The following is an 18,767-nucleotide window of genomic DNA, read 5'->3' as shown; positions in this document are numbered from 1 at the left end:
CGGCGGACGAGATACAATGGTCACCTTTGATGATTTCGATGTTCCAACCGGAGGCTTTTGTCGTCGTCGAGGGCCCACCAAAGTACATCCATCGTCCATGGTCGCACTTCAACCTTCACCCCCTTTAAGCTCGCTGGCGCTACCCCCGTCACGGTCTTTTGAATTGTAGTTGTCTTTGTTTCTGTTGTGTGGTACCGTCGACCCGAAACCAGTTCTTGCATTGACGGAAGTTCAGGCCTCCGTGCTCGCACTTGCTGCCGTCTGTCGTAGATCATAATTTTTGTCGCACTGATGCAGCCGCCGAGTAGCTCTGGTTCCGCAGTTTTGAAGCCGGCACTCGCTGGGCCAGTTACTTGCGCAAGTCACAAACTTCGGAACGCAGATGATTGTTGTCTGCTCGTTGGCACTTCTTTTTGGTGTTAGCACATCCAGCTTGATATTCGAGCGTTCCAATGCAGATTCCAGGCCATACATAGCGCGCGTGGCTTTGGCTGCGTTGGTTAATTCACAACTCGCTTCGGCCATCCGTGTCTGACTCAGACAAGTCCGATATATCTTCAGTGTTAGGCTTATCTCTGCAATCCTTTCGGTGCTGCCGAGTACAAGCGTTCAGTTTGTACGCTCTTTTTCCTGACGCCATCAAAACATTTTCTTTTCAAAGCCGACGTTAAAACAGCTACAATGAAAACTGAGCTTGCAGCTCAGAACACACGAGGAACTGCACCTTACTGACAATTTTTTCGGAGCAGCTTCCACGCACACCCTTCTTTGACGCCATCTCGGAACAAGATGGCGTCCAAGAAGGGTGTGTGTGTTGTGTTGCAACTTAACCCGAGAAAGAAACTCATACGCAGAAGGGACAGAAAACAGGGAAGAAGAGAACGTCTCAAAAGTTATCTTCTTTCTTGTTTTCTTTCACTTATACCGTATAAGTTTCTTTTTCATACTCCAGTCTCGAGTTAAGTTGCAACGTGGTAAACATGAACCAGCTCGCCTGTACTCTAACCGTTTTTGTATTGACAGCCAATAAAAATCTTGTAAATATGATAAAGGCACGCCTGCATTAACAACTCTATTTTCCACGCCTCTGTCGACATTTCTTACCAAAGTGTAGTCGGGTCTAGGGCTGGGCATCGATTAAAAGTTTTAAGCCGATTAATCGACACCCTTTAATCGATTAATTGATCGATTAATTGGTCTCGTTTATTTCTATGCAAAATATTGCAAGAGCATTCTTTTTCTGCATATGTTATAAACGGTGCAATACACAACTTGGATTATGAATTAACCGCGATGTGTAGTTAAGAACAGTACCAGATGCCTTTCACAGAATATTAGTTTTGCTGAATTAGGCAAAGATGTTCGTTGTTATCCTCTGGAAAGATCGCCCTCCTTTCATTGTTCACAATAGCCTCTGCTGCGCTAAATAAGCACTCGAACGATGCTGAAGTGGCCGGGGACATGTGTAACCTTATGCACTTATTTGGAGTTACAAATATATCGCTTCTACAACTTTTTTTATTCTACTAAAGTTTGCCTTTCATAGAGGTGTACGCGTCCACGTCTGCGTGGTGGAAGTGTTTAATTTTTAGTTTTTTTTTGGTTCGTCAAAATCTTACCGATTAACCAATTAAAACATTTAATCGCGATTAAAGCATTAATCGATTAATCGATCGGTTAATCGATCAATTTCCCAGCCCTAGTCGGGTCGTGTTCTGCTTTCACGCCCCTGAAAATTCCACACAACTGATATGTTTTTTAGAACAGAGGAAACGTTAAGATATTAAAGTTCATAACTTTTTTTTGGCGGAAAAATAAAAAAAAAGGGGGGGGGGCGGTGACTTGTGATGGCAGCAGCGCCTCCAGTGCCTACTGTCAAAAGTAGTCTGCGCACTAAAATCACTTAAACTTGGATACAAAAGTTTACCAGCGTATCGCCGCAGGTTGTTCATGGGTTTCTTCAAACATGAACCCGAGGGCGACGTCCAAGCGCATCGCACAAAGTCAATGCCAATCCTTATCCGCATTTTTATAAAGTTACAAACGGCGCTACGTAGTTGCTTTGCAATAAACTGCCAGTTTACGGAGAATCTTGGATATTTTCCATATATTTTGCCCCGCGAAAATATAGTACCCCCAAAATAAAGCAAAAGTTTCGGTCCTACCAAATAAACTATTTGAGCTGGCGAAAAAAAAAAAAAGAAAAACAGCCTCGTTTATAGTAATTATTTTAAATCTGATAGCTTTTCTTTTCGTACCGTGAGTTTGGCTTGCCATTGAGATATGGCGGGCCAAGTGGAGACTCAGAATGTTAACCCATTTCATGAACCTGACAGATTTGAATCCCTGGCTTGAGTAAAGGAAAGATAGAGACAGGCAGCTTATCTTGTCCACTAAACAGCTCAACTTAGGTGACTTTACGTTGGGTGTCATTTAGGCACTTTCAGCAGCTGAGAGCAAACCTGTAACACTGAAGAGAGGAAGGCCCTCAACTTCCTCTATGCAGCCTGCAAAGTAAGCTAGGTTTGCAGAAAACAGGCCTGTTCAAGATGTCAGGTTTGATGAAATAGGACATTGGCCCGTTCACGAAGGTTCAAGGGAGCGCCGATGCAAGATGGAGCGCTGCACTGAAATAATTCGCACTATGTAAGATTAGTGCAATGTCCATTTCTGTCTGTCCAACTCAAGAAACTGCTTCAAGGTGTTTCACATGCGGAACTAAGACAATTTGTGCTTCTTTGGCTTTTCTGCGAACTTTGCAAATAAAGCACTCACAAATTTTATTTTACAACCTTTGAGCCCCGATGTCCTCGGTAATTACATTGATTACAAGGTTCATATGTTGCAGGGGTGTTATTTGGCCTAAAAACATAAAGAACACAAGAAAAAATGTGCACAAGAAAGAAAGGCTCGAGGTACACCTAAGCACTTCTAATCAGTTGGGAATGCGAAAGCATGCATGCATGCCATTCTTTTGCTCCCTTATTTCGTCTGCGTCGTAGTTGTGTCGACGGCAGAACGCGCGCTCGCCTCGCCGCTCTGACCTTGGACGCTTCGTGTTACCGGCGCGCTGACGGATGGATGGATGGATGAATCCGGCTGAGCCCTTTGGATCGGGCGGTAGCTTATGCCACCTAGCCATTTTGTTTTACCATTTAAGCTTAAAATATTTAAATGTGAAATCTATATTCACTCCGCACTACAAAGAAAGTGAGGCTATAAAAACCCGCTTGCCATCAGTTAATAAGAAAATGCCTAGTTTTCTCTCGCTTTCTGCCACCATTCACTTAATCTTTGCTTGGTAATATCTACAGTCTGGAAATCCACTCTCCCTTCGCTGTCTCTAAAACCCAATGACTTTATTAAATCTATATTGTCTTCGGTAGGCATAGGGTGAAGCCCTTTACAGTAGAGTATCAAGTGCTCAGCCGTCTCGTCCTCCTCTCCACAAGCAGTGCACACTGTATCCATTTCCTGGTACTTCGCTCTGTATGTTCTGGTTCGCAGAACACCCGTCCTCGCCTCAAACAACAATGAGCTTCCCCTAGAATTGTCATAAATGCTTTCTTTGGCAATAACTGTTTTGTTTAATCTATAGCTTTCCAGAGCCGTCTTTGTCTTCATTCCCTCTAGCCACCGATCTCTTTCTGTGGCCTTAACTTTCTTCTTAACTGAGACTTGCTCTTCCGTATCTCCACTATTGCCTAAAAACATTCCTCTTAATTTTCTAGTGCGCTGTCTCCACTTTGTGTCTATACTCCTCATGTATAAATAGCTGAAAACCTTTCGTGCCCATTGCTCCCCATTCATTTGCCTCAACCGATCCTCAAATTCTATCTTGCTCACCGCTTCCCTGCTCTCAAATGACGCCCATCCCATGTCTCCTTGTACTCCCTGGTTTGGCGTTTCGCAATGTGCCCCCAAAGTCAGCCTACCTACTCCGCGCTGTTTTATTTCTAGTCTTGCATGCACTTCGGATTTCATGCATAGCACTGCGTTTCCAAAAGTCAAGCCAGGCACCTTGACCCCCTTTCCAAATCTCTCTCACCACCTCATACCTGTTGTAATTCCAAAGTGCTCTATTTTTCATTACAGCTGCATTTCTGTTGCCCTTACCTATTATATACTTTTCATGCTCACTGAGATATTCTGCACCATCACATATCCATACTCCTAGATACTTGTATTTACTAGTTCTCTCAACTGTAATATTCTGTATCTTCAGCCTCTCAACTTCATCATCGTTAAAAATCATGACTGCTGATTTTTCACTACTGAAATCTAAACCTAATTCCTCTCCTTCCCTACCACAGATGCTCATTAATTCCTGCAACTCTGTCCTGTTGTTAGGCATTAGTACGATATCATCCGCATACATCAATCCCGGTAAGGATTGCTGAATTTTTTGGCCTAGCTTACTGTACGAAAGGTCGAATCCAAGCCCACTCTTCTCTAATCTATCCTCCAACCCTCTCAGATACAACATAAACAGCAAAGGCGATAACGGGCACCCCTGCCTAAGGCCTCGTCTTATCTCTATTTTCCCTGTCGCCTTTCCTTCCCATGTTATAATCACCTTATTATCCTTGTAAATGTTCCTTAATAGTGCTGTTAGTCCTTCATCTAGGTTTAAGCTCTCCACTATGTCCCACAGGTTCCTTCGGTTCACATTGTCATAGGCACCCTTGATATCCAGAAATGCCAGCCAAAGCTGTCTGTTTTCTTTTTGCGCTATTTCTATACACTGTGTTAGAGAAAATAAATTGTCCTCCAACCTTCTTTGTTTCCGAAACCCGTTCTGTAACTCGCCCAGTATGCCCTCGCAATCTACCCATTCCTCCAGTCTGTTCTTTATAATCTGCATTACCAACCTGTAAATAACAGGTGTCACGGTTATGGGACGATAATTCCTAATATCAGACTTATCTCCCTTTCCCTTATATACCATACTCATCCTACTAAGCCTCCATTCATCTGGAATATTTCCTTTTGTTATCATAATGCTCACTACCTCCCTTAGTTTTGCCTTAGATTTAGGACCCAAATTCTTCACCAGCTTGATTGGGATACCATCTGTGCCTGTCGACGTGCCACTAGGGACTCTTCGTTCCGCCTTTTCCCATTCTCTTTGTCCAAAATCCGCGATGTCACAAGCTGGCCTGCTACTTCCTTCGGTTTTCCTATCTTCCGCGTGTACCCGTTCCCGAAATTTCTCCTCCATCACTGCTGCTATATATTGTATCGCATCATCTCCCTCTACTTGATCTCCCTGATGCGAGAGTATGATCCTCTGTCTAGCTTGCGTCGTTTCACCGAGTGAGTTCAAGTGCTCCCCAAACTTCTTGGCAGCGTTTCTATCTTTCTTACTTACATTACTCATCCATTCCTCACCCTTTCTCTGAATTTTCGCATTGATCAAACTGGATGCCTCTCGGCGACATGCCGAGACGGCGCGGACACGCAGCGCCATGGGGTGGCGGTCGTTGAAACTGACGCGCATCGGCCAATGGGAGCCTCGTTCCTTGAAACTGTGACGCGCGCCAGCCAATGGGACCGAAGCCGAAATCCATCAGCTTCACTCCGCTCCTTTGGGATCATGGAAACTAGGTGCCGTATGGCTAGGATTTTTGCGTGATTTCAAAGCTGGGAGCCGGCTTCACTTGGAGAAAGGAGTTAAGGTACCGTTTGGCGCGGCTTCAAAGCTGATGACGTCGGCTCGCTCCATAGGACAGTTAATGCTTTCGCAATAAAAAAAAATTAGGGCCGAAAGGGTTTTTAATAGGCACTCACGGCCCGCGAGGACACGGGCACCTGATACCTGGATTGCACCTACGGCACATGATGACGTCGAATACAAGCAACGACCATTCTGGTGGCTGAGTCGACGGCGATTTGCAGTGACATCCATGGTAAACTGCGCCGGGTTTGGCTCTCGCAGTTGCTATGTATCCGGACAATTGTTTATCAGCAGGCCACGCAACAGAGTAATCGCTCTTTCTCGCGTGACTTGAAACGTGGTGGTGGCAGTGTGTAAATAGTCCCTAACAACTTCCGGTTCTGAACTAGACGGCGGGTTTGGCAGTATTGGCGAAATCAAATATACACCCTACCTTCTGGAAACTGCCACTTATAGCACTGCCAGTCTTAACTCACTCCTATGATAAAGTAACGATGAGTAAAAAAAAATTGAAAGCCGTTTACAACTCCCTGTGACGCCGAACAAGAGAGCAGCTCTTGAGGAGGAGGAGGGGAAGGTATATCCCTCCTCCCTCCTCCTCACCTCCTCATCCTGTCTGATACTCCTCCCTCCGAGCGGCGTCCCCGTCGCCTCACGAGGGTCACGTGACCTTAAGGGGGTCACGTGACGTCACCGGGGTCATGTGACCCCTATGAGGTCAGTTGACGATGACGATGACGTCATCAGTGACGATGCCGATGCCGATGACGTCATCAGTGACGATGACGATGACGATACGGATGCCGATGACGCCATCAGTGACGTCACTGATGACATCATCGGTGACGATGACGATTTCGATGCGGATGCCGATGACGTCATCAGTGATGTCATTGATGACATCATCAGTGACGCTGCGGATGCCGATGACGTCATCAGTGACGATGCCGATGCCGATGACTTCATCAGTGACGTCACGCGTCCCATGATGCACCGCACGGTTACGACGACGGCGACGCCGACGCCGCTCAAGCCGGGAACGGGCGCCTAACAGCTGCGCTCTAAAAGTCGGTACTCCAGTCCACGCTGTGAAGGCTGTTGGCCAGCGAAGCTGCGGTATCACGTGCAACGATTTCCCACTGCACTATACAGAATGATTGACGAAATAAAAGTGAATGCACTGTACCAAAATATTTTATATACAGGGCGTTTCACGTAAGACTGTCAAAAATTCCTAAAATTAGTGTATTGGAGGCAAAAGAATAGTTTTCTCGGAACCGCATTACCGGTGGAGGCGGACGTCAGAAAATGCGCAAAACTTACTAATTAGTTCGCCAATTAACGAAAATGACTAATTAATATTTAATTAGTGAAAATAGACATGCTCTAATTAGAAACCTGTTGAGCATCATAAAAAAAAACCAAATTAGTCATTTTCACAAAGACTTTGAGCGCATGAGAAGCGTAGTAGTGCACTAAAGTTACCACTCGTGGAGCAGGTACAAGGCTGACGGTTGCGGTAAGGCACCCGCGTGATTTTTGTCTCTTATGAAGATCAACTAAACAATCACAGTTCAGCTATGCCGCAAGAAAATAAGCGATCAACAAGAACGGCAAAATGCCTCGAATAAAGTGCAATATCCTTCATCCGCAAGATGAAAAGCAATATATCGCAACATATGTTCTCATTCTAAACTCGTCGTGACACCCACCTACTCTATTTGATTTAAAAATAAAGATAGCCGCAATAGTCGCCCCAGCAAAAATAAAACGTACATGATTGCTTAGAAACTGTGTGTGTTTTTATTCCTTAGTCAAGAAAGAATATCGGAACCCTATTCATTTAAAACATAAGCCAATTCGGGTGTCATCACACAGGTTGACAGATGTGATCACGATGACATGCTGATGGACGTGCAAGCCCATCGCCTGCCTTCCAGATACTAATTTACGCGAACACCTGATTTCTGCGCATCACCAATAAATTGTTTACAAACAATCGGTCGAAATGCCAGTGAGGCAAAACGTGAACATGACGTAAATATTATAGACCTTTCCAGCGCTCATCACCCGGGCGAAAAATTCTGAGTCACTTACCTGTGGACTTATGCGCAGCATCTGACATAGCACACAACAAAGCTACGGCGCACGCTCAGAAGGCGTACACCAGCCCAGCAGACAAAGATGGCAGCGAGAAGAAGGCGATTTTTGCAAAGGTCTATTCACTCCGCTTTATTTAGCATCAATTTAAATTAGAACAAACACGCATTCATATTCCATAGTATCACGTGTGATTCCGTGTAAGTTGGGTATAAATAAAATTTTTTAAATGTGACAAGGGCATGTCTGCCTTAGCAACTCTATTCCACGTCTTTGTCGACATTTCTTACCGAAGTGTAGTCGGGTCGTGTTTTCCTTTCACGCTCCTCTGAATTCTCGACACAACGGCTGTAATTACGCATCCCTAACGCAAAAAAGCAAAATCAAAACAAAAAACAACGTTAAAAATAAACTTATAATCCTATGGATCTGGCAAAGCCGGGGCACCGCGACCTGATTGTGACAGAAAATGCTAAGACATAAAATTTCTTCGCTTTTTTTCTCTGCTTTTTCCTGGGTTTGGGGGGGGGGGGGGGGGGGGGCGGGGGGGCGGGGGAGGGAGGTCTTATGACGGTGGTTACAACTAGTTTGTGCACTATAATCACTTCAACTTTGCTACGAAAGTTTACCAGGCTGTTTATTGTTTTTAATGTAAAAGAAAGCATTAGCCGTCTCATTGAACGACGCCGGTGAAGCCAGCGAAAACGGCAACTAAATTCCCATTTGCTGGGCGTTGTCTCTAGCAGCAGCGAAACGACACCCAAGTTCTCATTGGCTGCGAAACATTTTTCAGGGAGGTACCTGTTAAGAAAGTAAATTGATGGCTTTGAAAATAAATTTTTTCTACATTTCGGTCTGGGGGGAAGGGGGGGGGGGGGGGGGGGGGTTATTGGACCCGGGCCTCCGGGATGCGAGACGAGCACGCTTCCACGATGCCACGGCGGCTCCACGGTTCCGGCTGCCTAATGGTACGTTTACACTTGCGGATCCGCCAGCGAATCCGCCTAGCTTTTGTCGCTGGGGCGAAACGCTGGGCGGAAAACACGGCGGCGAGCCGTATGGGTCCGGGACCTATTTCTGCCGCCGAACGAGGCGTTTCGCTGACCGGAAGTGGCACTCCTGCGCAGCGCGACGCTGCCAACGTCATGAGTACGTGTTCTTCGGGGAGCAGCATCATTCGGGAGAGACAGCCGAGGTGGGAACTCTCGCGCCCTCTCGTCATATTTGACGGTATGTTACGAGAACAGATGCCGCAGCCGCCGCCGCCGCCGCCGCCTCTCGAACGAAATAGATGTAAACGCAACCCGCTCGTCGCCGCCGCCGCCGGGTGCGGATTCGCTCCCGCGGTAGCGGATTTCTTCTCAGGTGTAAACGTACCATTAAGCTGTGCCTAGTGCGTGCGTCATGCTTTCGCATTCCCACACGTAAGCAGTCTTAAGTGTCTCTGCCGAAATTTCTTCAAACGTGAATTGCAGGGCACAGTCCAAACGCATCGGAAAAAATCAATGCGAACCCTTATCCGCATTAGGACGAAGTTCCAAACTATGGTGTGTAGCTGCTTTACAATAGCTTGCCAGTCTACGAACGCGCTTGGAGATTTTTCATATCTTCTACCCTTGGGAAAGTAGAACCCCCCAAAAAAACCAAAAGTTCACGTAAACGATTCGTCCACATAAAAAAAAAAAAAAGATTTAACTGGCCAAAAACAACAACAACAACACTGCTTTTAAGAATTATTTTAAATGTGATGGAATTTCTTTCAAATGTGATGGTATTTCTTCTGGTACCGTGAGGTCCGCTTGCCCTCGAGATATGGCTGCAACAGTTCACGTTGTAGGTGAGAAATTTAGTCAGTGAAGTATTGTACGAAGAACAGCCGCGTAGACAGCCTTTTAGCGGGGCAGTGAAGCAAGTCATTGATGCCGAGCGCACGTTCACCTCGACCGCCAATCAAAGCCTTGCACGCACTGCCTTCACTTCTGATTTCTCAATCAAAGCTGCGCGATAGATGAGTGCGCCGACACATCATGAAAAAGGACACCAAGCGGAACTTCAATAGAGGCCAGGGTTGCCAGGTGTTTGAACTCCAACCCGCCAAACGTCTACGAGATCTAGCCCAAAAATAGCCAAATGTCGATCCAGAAAAATAGCCCAAAAATAGCCAAAAAAAACTTATCATTTGAAACGTTTATTTTGAGGATTTTGAGCAGAAGAGACACATAATACGTTTTTATCCATCAGATGCCCCAGAAATGGCGTCCCTTGCACTTTCGGCGAACTTCCCCAAACGCTCGTACAAGCGCATGACAACATACCTACGCTTTGCAGCAGCTGTGCATGGACGCCGCCATAACTGACGTTCAGTTTTTGTTTCCTCTTATTTCGTTTATTTCACTTCATCATTACCATAGCAGGCCAGGTTATTGCCATATTAGACTCAACTGTGTCCTTTTCTAAAGCATCGGCCTTTGTAGAGGCTCGTCAATGACCGTTTCAGTTGCTCGGCATCTCGGTAAGACAAGAGAAGGTCAGCAATGGCGGCTGTAATTTGGCGCGTGTGTAAAGCGTCTATATTGGGACGCTTGGTGACCAGAATGACGTCACGGGAGAACTATGCAGAATTCAGACAACCTAAAGAATGCGCAGAACAGGTGCTGTTAAGGCCGCAAGGAATCGCGCCGTCACTTGCTGAGATGGAGGAATAACACCACATGCTTGCATTCGGAGGTAAACAATTGCACAAGGCACGCAAAAAGAAGACGAATTTGTTTGCTGACGCAAACTTATCAGGGTTAAGGGACTGAAGCACCAAATGTTCACGTAACTTACTTTAAAAATACATTCGAACCTATAAACCCAAGTGCTTTCAGGCATTTTGGTTCCAGCACAGGTCAGAAATTGCCCAATGCACAGGTCAGAAATAGCCCAATGCACAGGTCAGAAATAGCCCAATACTAGCCAAATAGCCAACTACCATTTTTTCCCGCCAACTGCAAATAAAACTAGCCCAATTTGGCTATTTATAGCCCAACCTGGCAACCCTGATAGAGGCTATTTCACGCTGGGGAGGTGTCGTCGAAAGCGCAAACAGGCATGTCAGATTGGCTTGGCTTTCGAAGTGTCTTTTGCCAATCTAGAGCGGTGGCGCCATCTAGACGCGTAAATATTTTGAATAGGAGATAAGATTCTACCGTGATATCTCCTTAAGGCCTGCTCATTATAGCGATAATAGTACGTACTAAAAAAGAGGAGTGTCACGAACATCGACAGTTCGCCGCTGCTCTTAACGTGAAGGCGTTACACACCAAGCGGTACACTAACGCCGCTCTGCTCGAAAATTGACGTTCGCTCGATGTTATCGAAGAAAACTGCGCACAGCAACGCGGCACATGTTAGCTTCATTTTGCATTGAAAATGTCTTTATTGAAAGAGGTGCTCAAGATGTATGCGGTTCCTGGCAGATGCCACTTACCGCGGGTAAGTTAGCCTCCGAAAATGGAGTGTTGGGCGAGTTGGTGATTCATAATGGTTCAAAAGCGCAAGCGCTGTGTCTGTGTCTTCATTTCTGTCCATTGTTCTGTTGCGCTTTTTAACCATTAGGTTAGCTTCATTCGGCATTATTCACGTTCACTCAAAGTATGTGCCAGATAACCATCGCGTAAAGTCGTGATTAGGTCTGCTTATCGGGCAGATTGACGCTCAAAAACACGTGGCCACACCGGTAGTGTTATGAATCCCACATGCAAATGGACACCAACGACACAATTATTTTCTTCACGCCCACAGCTCGCGTAGGATCTGGGCTTGGTCGCAGCACCCTTCTAGTACACTGTAGCAATAGTTTGAAGACCTCCTTGTTTTTTAGGGGCATGCCCGTATCTGCGCTGTTTTCTGGCTGTTTCGCAAACTATTCTCCGATCTTCGCTTATCAGTTTTTATTTTATTTCTTACACGGTCATCGAACGCAGTCATCGTGTTCGCTGCAATCTTTATACGTATATGTGTGGGTTTTTATTATCATTTTTCTTTTCTACTGCTTTCGCTGGGAGGGGTCTGGAAATGCACTCCCAGATGCCTCCTGGCGTCGTCCCGACATGTGCGGCTTCGTGACGTCAGCTGTGCTCTGCCGTCGCTGGCTGCACCTGCACTCACTCGCCGCTGATGGCGGCGGACACTCGTTGTGTCTGGAAGGTTCGTGGAACTCTCGAGAGGGGGAAATTTCTAGTTTTGGAAGGCGCTGTATGTAACCTCGCCGACGCGCGGGATTTCAACTCCCTCGTTCGGCGCTCGCAAAGGCGGCATCCGAAAATAATCGGCGTTTATCGGCTAGAAATAGTGGTTGGTTCCTCGGTATAGCGGTGCCTCGCTTGATCGCCTGAAAAAATGTCCTCATCTATGCAGGGTTAGTCCGTGAAGTCTTGGACCGAGTCTCCCAAGGCACGCACTCGCGCCGACGTGCCGCAGACCCCACGCATCGGCAGAGGGATGGACAGCAACGGATCCGTCGAAAAATGCCGCAGCACCAAGACCCGCATTCGAACCGGTGAGTTTCTAACTTCTGTTTGCACATCCTTTTTGTCGGGCTCACACTGATGCGAAAGATGCGAACAAGAGCTTTGGGGCTGATTGATGTGGTCCCGATGCACGCGGACGCCAAAGCCATATAACTTTCAGCGCTGCCCACGAAAGTGTCGCGCGGTTAGAGTTTTATGCCTTGTTTCGTGGGACGAATTTCGTCTTTTTCTTCGATTGTATTCATTATAGGTTAACTATCCGACAACGTAACAAATATTTTTTTAAAGATTTTTCTGATTGAAAAATTACTTGCAAAAAGGAGCCGAACGTGAAGTGCAACGTTGGACGCGCAAGTTCTTGCCAAGCACGCTTTCTTTTTTTTTAAATTTATATAGATAAGGACGACGTAAAGGCTGGACTCGATGGGGCGAATATGCTACGAAAGATCGACGAATTTCGACGGCGGCTTTTGCGCTGCGCGTGGCATCAGCATATTGATTGCTGCGTCGTGCGCAAAGCGTGCGTGCCGCCGGGCGAAGTTCGTCGGTTGTTCGCCGCATCCCTTAATGAATCCCGTTTCGGGATACTGAGGAATACTGACAATGATTAAAAAGACAAACGTTTAATCTCGGCCACACGTTTCGCTCGCACAAAGCGTCATATTCTTATCACGGGGCATACAGGGAGCCGCTCAATTTAGTTTGTTGCTGCCAGATCTTCGACATGATCGCGACGTGTAATCGTGACTTTCAAAACTCGGATTAACAAATAATTGAGCAACCTTTATTTTAGTTTTGAATTTATTGTCTCGCTATGGTGGTTATAAGTAAATACTTCTGAACATTTAATGTGAAGAATGTGCCCTCTTTCTATGATTACTTGAAAAGAAAAAAAAAAAATGCTGTTGTTGTTGGTGTTAAAATAAAGCCGACAAAAAACTATGGAAGGGGCGAAATTATTAAGCGTGCCTGTCTTTAGTGTATGAAGTTAGAACTGTGGAAGCAACACGCGCTTTTTGTGCGCTGGAGCTGAGCCAGAGTCAGTTTGATCGTTTAATGCAGCCTGCTAATGTTGTACTCCACTGACGTTTGCGTGTAACCTGCTTTATTGTTGTTTTGTTTACTTCCCATTTTCGCAAGTTCATTGACCTTTTGTTTAGAGCTATCGCGCATGTGGCGATATCGTCGAACTTTACCGCTGCGGGAGTTTGTTGGTGGGTGGGGATTGGGCGTGTAAATGGACAAAAGCGGCCCAGGATTTCGGTGACTGACAATATTTTATCACTTTTGTTTTTTCTAAAACTAAAACGTACAAAACAGTTTTTGACCACAGGGTGTAATTAAGATGAGTGATTCCTGATGGGAAAACGTTATCCGACAAAAATAAATAAAATATAGATAATCAGATGCAACGTTGGATCTGGAGAGCAATGAGTATCAAAATTACGCCCTGTGTTGAGGTCCCAATTCTTATAAATTAATAATTGGGAATAAAAACTAAAACCCAAAAAGCCAAAACGTTATTTAGGGAAAATAATCGAAACTACCGATGATTGAAAAGGAACCAATCTGGTGCCAGTTTTCAAAATTTACTTAAAATTTATTATGTAGAGCAGCATGCCGTTTTTGCTAAATCCAGTTTGTTGTAAAATACTTTAGCATATCTTTTACTCGACAAAAATAAAGTGAGCGAGCGAAAACGGGTCTTTATTTTGTGAGAAGGTCACCATGCCTTCGCGGTGTGTAACAGCGGGTAATGTTGTAAGGAAACTTGGTAATTGTGTTACGTGATTTTGGCGAGAAGGGATGAGGCGACCGGACCCGATCTTCTGATGTGAGCATTAATGAGGCAATATCGTTCGACTGCATTTTTTAGGCATCGTCGACATGCGTTCAGAGGTTTCGATGTAAGATGCAGTTGATTGAATTTTATGACGTCGCCTTAGAATCTAATAACAGATGCGAAGTTGATTCCATATTCTAAGATTACAGAAAATCGTTTCACACTATCTCAGTGTTACTACAGAAACTTGCAGTTTGAAGTATTGCTCTGAAAAATGGATTAAAGATGACTTCATTTCAAGAAACCAGGAAGCTGTGGTAAATGGAACGTGCTCAGTTCCAATCTTAATTACATCTGGCGTGTTAAAGGGGTCTGTTTTGAGGACACTTTTCCACATTTTTATTAATGATATTTATCGTGGACGTGAGTCTAAAATACACCTGTTCGCAGGTGATTGTGCATAGTACGCTAATTCTGATCGAGGTGCCCATAATCTGACGGAGGCTTATTGCGGAGAAGGCGCCCTATATCCGAACTTTTGGTTACACTATCTTCGAACGATATAGGATGTTAATTCGAATAAATTTTCTTTTTAACCGGGGTGATAGTTACAGGAATACCGTCTTTCAGTCTGCGTTCGTGGTGCTTGGCTGACATTAGATGAAGTGAGAACCGCCCCGGTAAATTGGCCGATTAACTAAAAGCTCTCAATTAACTTTCCCTTTAATGGTTTAATTGGTCAAATTGCAATTGCAAGTTTAAAAACATCCAATAAGAGAAGCTAAATTGATTCTAACAATTTGGGAAATACCAACGGGTTTAGAGATAATCACCGAATAGTTTTTTGTGTGTTTTGTTATCGCTTTATTCCGAATATGGACGCAGAGAAGAAGAGAGAGAGAGCCTGAGCTTCCGTCCGTAATGATGCGTGAAAGAGTGGCGTGCTCGTAATAGGCGCTTTGTCATTATCTCGGCAACGCAACGTCGGCGTGTCCACCAAAAACACGCGATACAATGACGAGGGGCGCGAAACGACAACGTCACACTTCTACGCATGATTGTGGACGAAAGTCCCGGCGTTCTTTTTGCGTCCAGAGGCCCTAGTTCCGTCAATCGCAAAGTTGGGGCCGAAGTTTACGGAACGCCACGATGGATCTCTGACAACGATGACGCCGCACTTTCGTCGCCGAAATCCAATCGGCGCCCTCCGCGAACTTTGGGCTTCAACTTTGTCTTTGACGAGTTTAGAACCCCAGTTTTGTAATCGGGGTACAAAAACGGCGAAAGCTGTTTTTTTTGTTTATATCTCGAAACCCTCGGACGTTTTTCAAGCTGTTTAGTTCGTTTAGACAGTCATAATAACGGTCTTTAAAACTGCAATTTTAACATAACCCCCGGAAACAATAATTAAAGTTAATTAACATAGTTTAGTTAATAAGCTAACTTATCTTTATATAAAGTAAGGGCGCAAACGAGCTGGTGACGATAACTAGACATAACTCCGGCTTGAGACTGCAGGAAGTAAAAACGACACGCAAACACAGTCATACGCCCTTTTCAAGTAAAAATTAATTTTCAGCTGGGTTAGAGGCTTTGCATGTTGTGTCGTTTTTGCTTCCTGCGGTCTCATGGCTGAGTTATGTCTACTTCATCTTTGTTTATTCATTCCTCTGATGTTCACCGAGCCTCATAAATACGATGTAAAGGCGGTTCCTATTCAACTGTCACCGTTTATCATAAAAAAAAAAAAAGAAGAATAATTTGCTCGAATTAAAGTCAAGCACCAAATCAGGGTGCGGTAACTTCTGAGGACGGAACATGGTCCGCGCAAGTGAATAGAGTAGTTTGTAGTGCGGGTAGGTTTCTTAGAGTTCTACAGTGAACCTTAAAACACGAGAATGAAAAGGTCAAACGCGCATTGAGCGTATTTCAGACCGACTTTGGAATATGCCTGTCCTGCGTTTGATCGAGTCCACCGTGTTCCTATCAATGCGCTTGAACGTATTCAACCTGTTGCTGCTCGGTTTGCTAATCGCTCTCTGTGCATAACTAAAATAAAAGGAACAAACAAAAAAGTTCCTGGGTTATTTCGTATGAATATCGTACCGTAACTATAAGGGAGGTCGTGCTTCATCGTGCTTCACTCGCTATATTCCTTATCCTCACAAACTATTGATGTAAAATTCGCGTGTATAACACAAGAGCACATCTTTTTGAACGCTATTCCTTTGCACGGACCACCACGGAATGAAACTCGTTAACGGTGCAAGTGGTGCGCCGCGGCATCAAATCTGTAAAACGTTGTGCTACCCGCAATGATGCGTGTACGAATTACATACCAGCGACCTCAAATCCGATTGATCTTGCGATGATAAATGCATCGTCCAAAGAAAGAGTTCTGGGTTTTTGTGTGTCGTACCTTTTTTTTTTTGTATTTCGTACGGGAAATGTTCTTTGGAAGGCGCCTCTACCGTCTTCCTGACACTGAAGGTGTCAACGCGTCACTTTTTTTAAAAATTAGTTAGGCAATTCGTACTTCTCAACGCAATAACGAGTTAGTACAGTACGCGCAACTGTGAAATGAAACGCGCGAGTGGGATTGAAGCACGAAAAAGAAGAACCACCATGGTGTCCAGATAGCGCCAGCAGCTGACGCAAGTGGTTTCTTTGGCTGCTGCTCGCACGTTGCATTTATCAGTTTCGCGCATTGTACGTACAGTCTCCACCAATAAGAAAGACCCTTCCGGCGATGCAGTTTATGCGGCGGCGCTAAGCACACTTTGGCCAGAAGCAATTTATTTTTATACTGAGTATAACACAACGTTAATGTATTTCCTTACCACAAGCAATGCTGGCCGGGCCGAAGGGAACTCAGCACAGCCGCCTGAAAGTGCCTCGTCGAATGGTTTTTTTTATACTGTCTGGAGACCCTACGTTTCTATTTTTCAGTAACATCGGCTATTACGCCACTCGTTACTGGTCACTTTTATCGTCACGTGCTGCGACTGGCTAAGAAATAATACATTTTTTTGTTTGTCGGTGGTGACGAGTTGCACCTATTTTGGAAAATTTCTAAACTCCTCAAGTCATGAAAGTCATTATCGCACTCACAATAGACCAAATTCTGAAAATAAGCAATTCGTGGTAAGGATGAGCTTTGGGTGAGCTATGTTTGAGCAAGACAAAAAAAAAATGGAAACTGGCTCGTCTTTATAGCACCTCTTTCGCGGGCATTTCAAAGGCCTTCAAAGCGAAGGCCTCCGTGGGAGGTGTTCACACCTCGTCGTCAGATAGATTACAGGAGCTGATTAAGATCTGTGGAGAGGAAGAAGACTCTCTGGGTCTGCAATTCGGTAGCGTCAAGTTGAGAATAATGTTTTAGAACAATGAGACGGGGGACCTGCTGAAAATTCAAGATGTTTTAATAAAACACGTAGAGAAGTAGAAAGCCTAGGAGTATGGCTGAATGCTGGAAGACAATACTTAGAAGGCAGGGAGAAAATACTATAAAAAAGGAAAAAGAAAGGCAGCAATTATGAAGCATAGGGCACTATGGAATTACAATAGATATGAAGTTGTTAGGGGAATATGGAAAGGAGTCATGTTGCCGAGGCTGTCTTTTGCCAATGCGGCATTATGCATAAAATCTGAGGTCCAGTCAAGTTTGGAGACCCGGCAGAGGAGCGTGGGCAGACTGGCACTGGGGGCGCATAAGAATGCACCAAATGGTGTATTCCCATGCGTTTCTTTTTCAAGACAAGTAAAAGTAAACTACTAATTGATTATGATGGTTCTTTTTCGTAGGTTGACGCTTCAGTCTAGAGTAAAAACAAACTGGTTTACTTAGAAATATTGGTACATCAATACAACGTTCGGAAGCCGGAGCGCCATCATCCTAGTCCTTTTTTCTTTTTCTCTTTTTGACTCCTTTTTTTGGAGCCTAGTTTGTTTCAACCTCCCTCCCTCCCCCTCTTCTGTCTGCCGAAAAAAAAGGGCCTAGTTCGTTTCGTCACTCTCCGAGGATTCCAGGTTGTACGCAAGGTGAATCGGTTTGTTTACCGTAGTTCCATTGGGTAGTCTTGTCTTGCAGGCGCGCGCTTTACCGCCACTGTCAAGAAACCGGTTTTTGATAATTCCTGTCTCGCCCATTGACGTGGCTGCAGGCCAACGTTACTAGAACCACTCAGTTGGGAAACTGCCATTGAGACTGCTCTGAAAAAGTGGCCCCGATCTATCCTCGAGAACCGAGCTAATGGCGAACACAACGCCGCCATTTCTCCCGCAGCGGCCACTCGAGGAACTGCACGTTACTTCTATTTTGGCTTTAATCGGCCATTTTGGCGCCGAAACAGATACAGCGGAAGAGGTTACAGGGGTGCCACCCCCGTTTCCCCAGCGGACGCGCCGCGAATTATTACCGAAGTTAAAATGCACCTAGGTCGGGACGCGCTACCTGAAAGCACCGCTAAGGCATGGTTGTATAAAAACAGTATTAATTGTTGCGCAAAACCTTGCAAACAAAAGGTTATAAAAACATCACGAGCCCTTTGTTTTGCACTAAACTCCAAAGCATTTCATACAAAAAGAGTCTTTTCCGTTTGTTTCTACAAAAAAAAAAAAAAAACATGCTTTCTAAAAGCTCAATGTGACCACAGTACAGAGAAATGATAAAGAGTGGTGCTGTTGTCGTATT

General features: G+C 45.0%; 1 protein-coding gene across 5 annotated transcripts in view; it reads left to right on the top strand.

The window, feature by feature from the left end:
- LOC8028527 (transmembrane protein 163) overlaps positions 1–18,767 on the top strand; it is a 133,028-nt gene that overhangs the window by 69,809 nt on the left and 44,452 nt on the right. For all 5 annotated transcript variants that reach the window (XM_040205327.2, XM_040499063.1, XM_040205326.2 and 2 more), the window contains exon 2: positions 12,179–12,320. In XM_040205327.2, the coding sequence (XP_040061261.1) occupies positions 12,263–12,320 (58 nt within the window). In that variant the 5' untranslated portion in view covers positions 12,179–12,262. The remainder of the gene's footprint in view (positions 1–12,178; positions 12,321–18,767) is intronic.

This window comes from Ixodes scapularis, unplaced genomic scaffold (genome assembly GCF_016920785.2).
Source record: "Ixodes scapularis isolate PalLabHiFi unplaced genomic scaffold, ASM1692078v2 PGA_scaffold9__187_contigs__length_104089568, whole genome shotgun sequence".
NCBI classification, from domain to species: domain Eukaryota; kingdom Metazoa; phylum Arthropoda; class Arachnida; order Ixodida; family Ixodidae; genus Ixodes; species Ixodes scapularis.
Note: the sequence above shows the minus strand (reverse complement) of the source record. Positions and strands in the feature narration are given on the sequence as shown.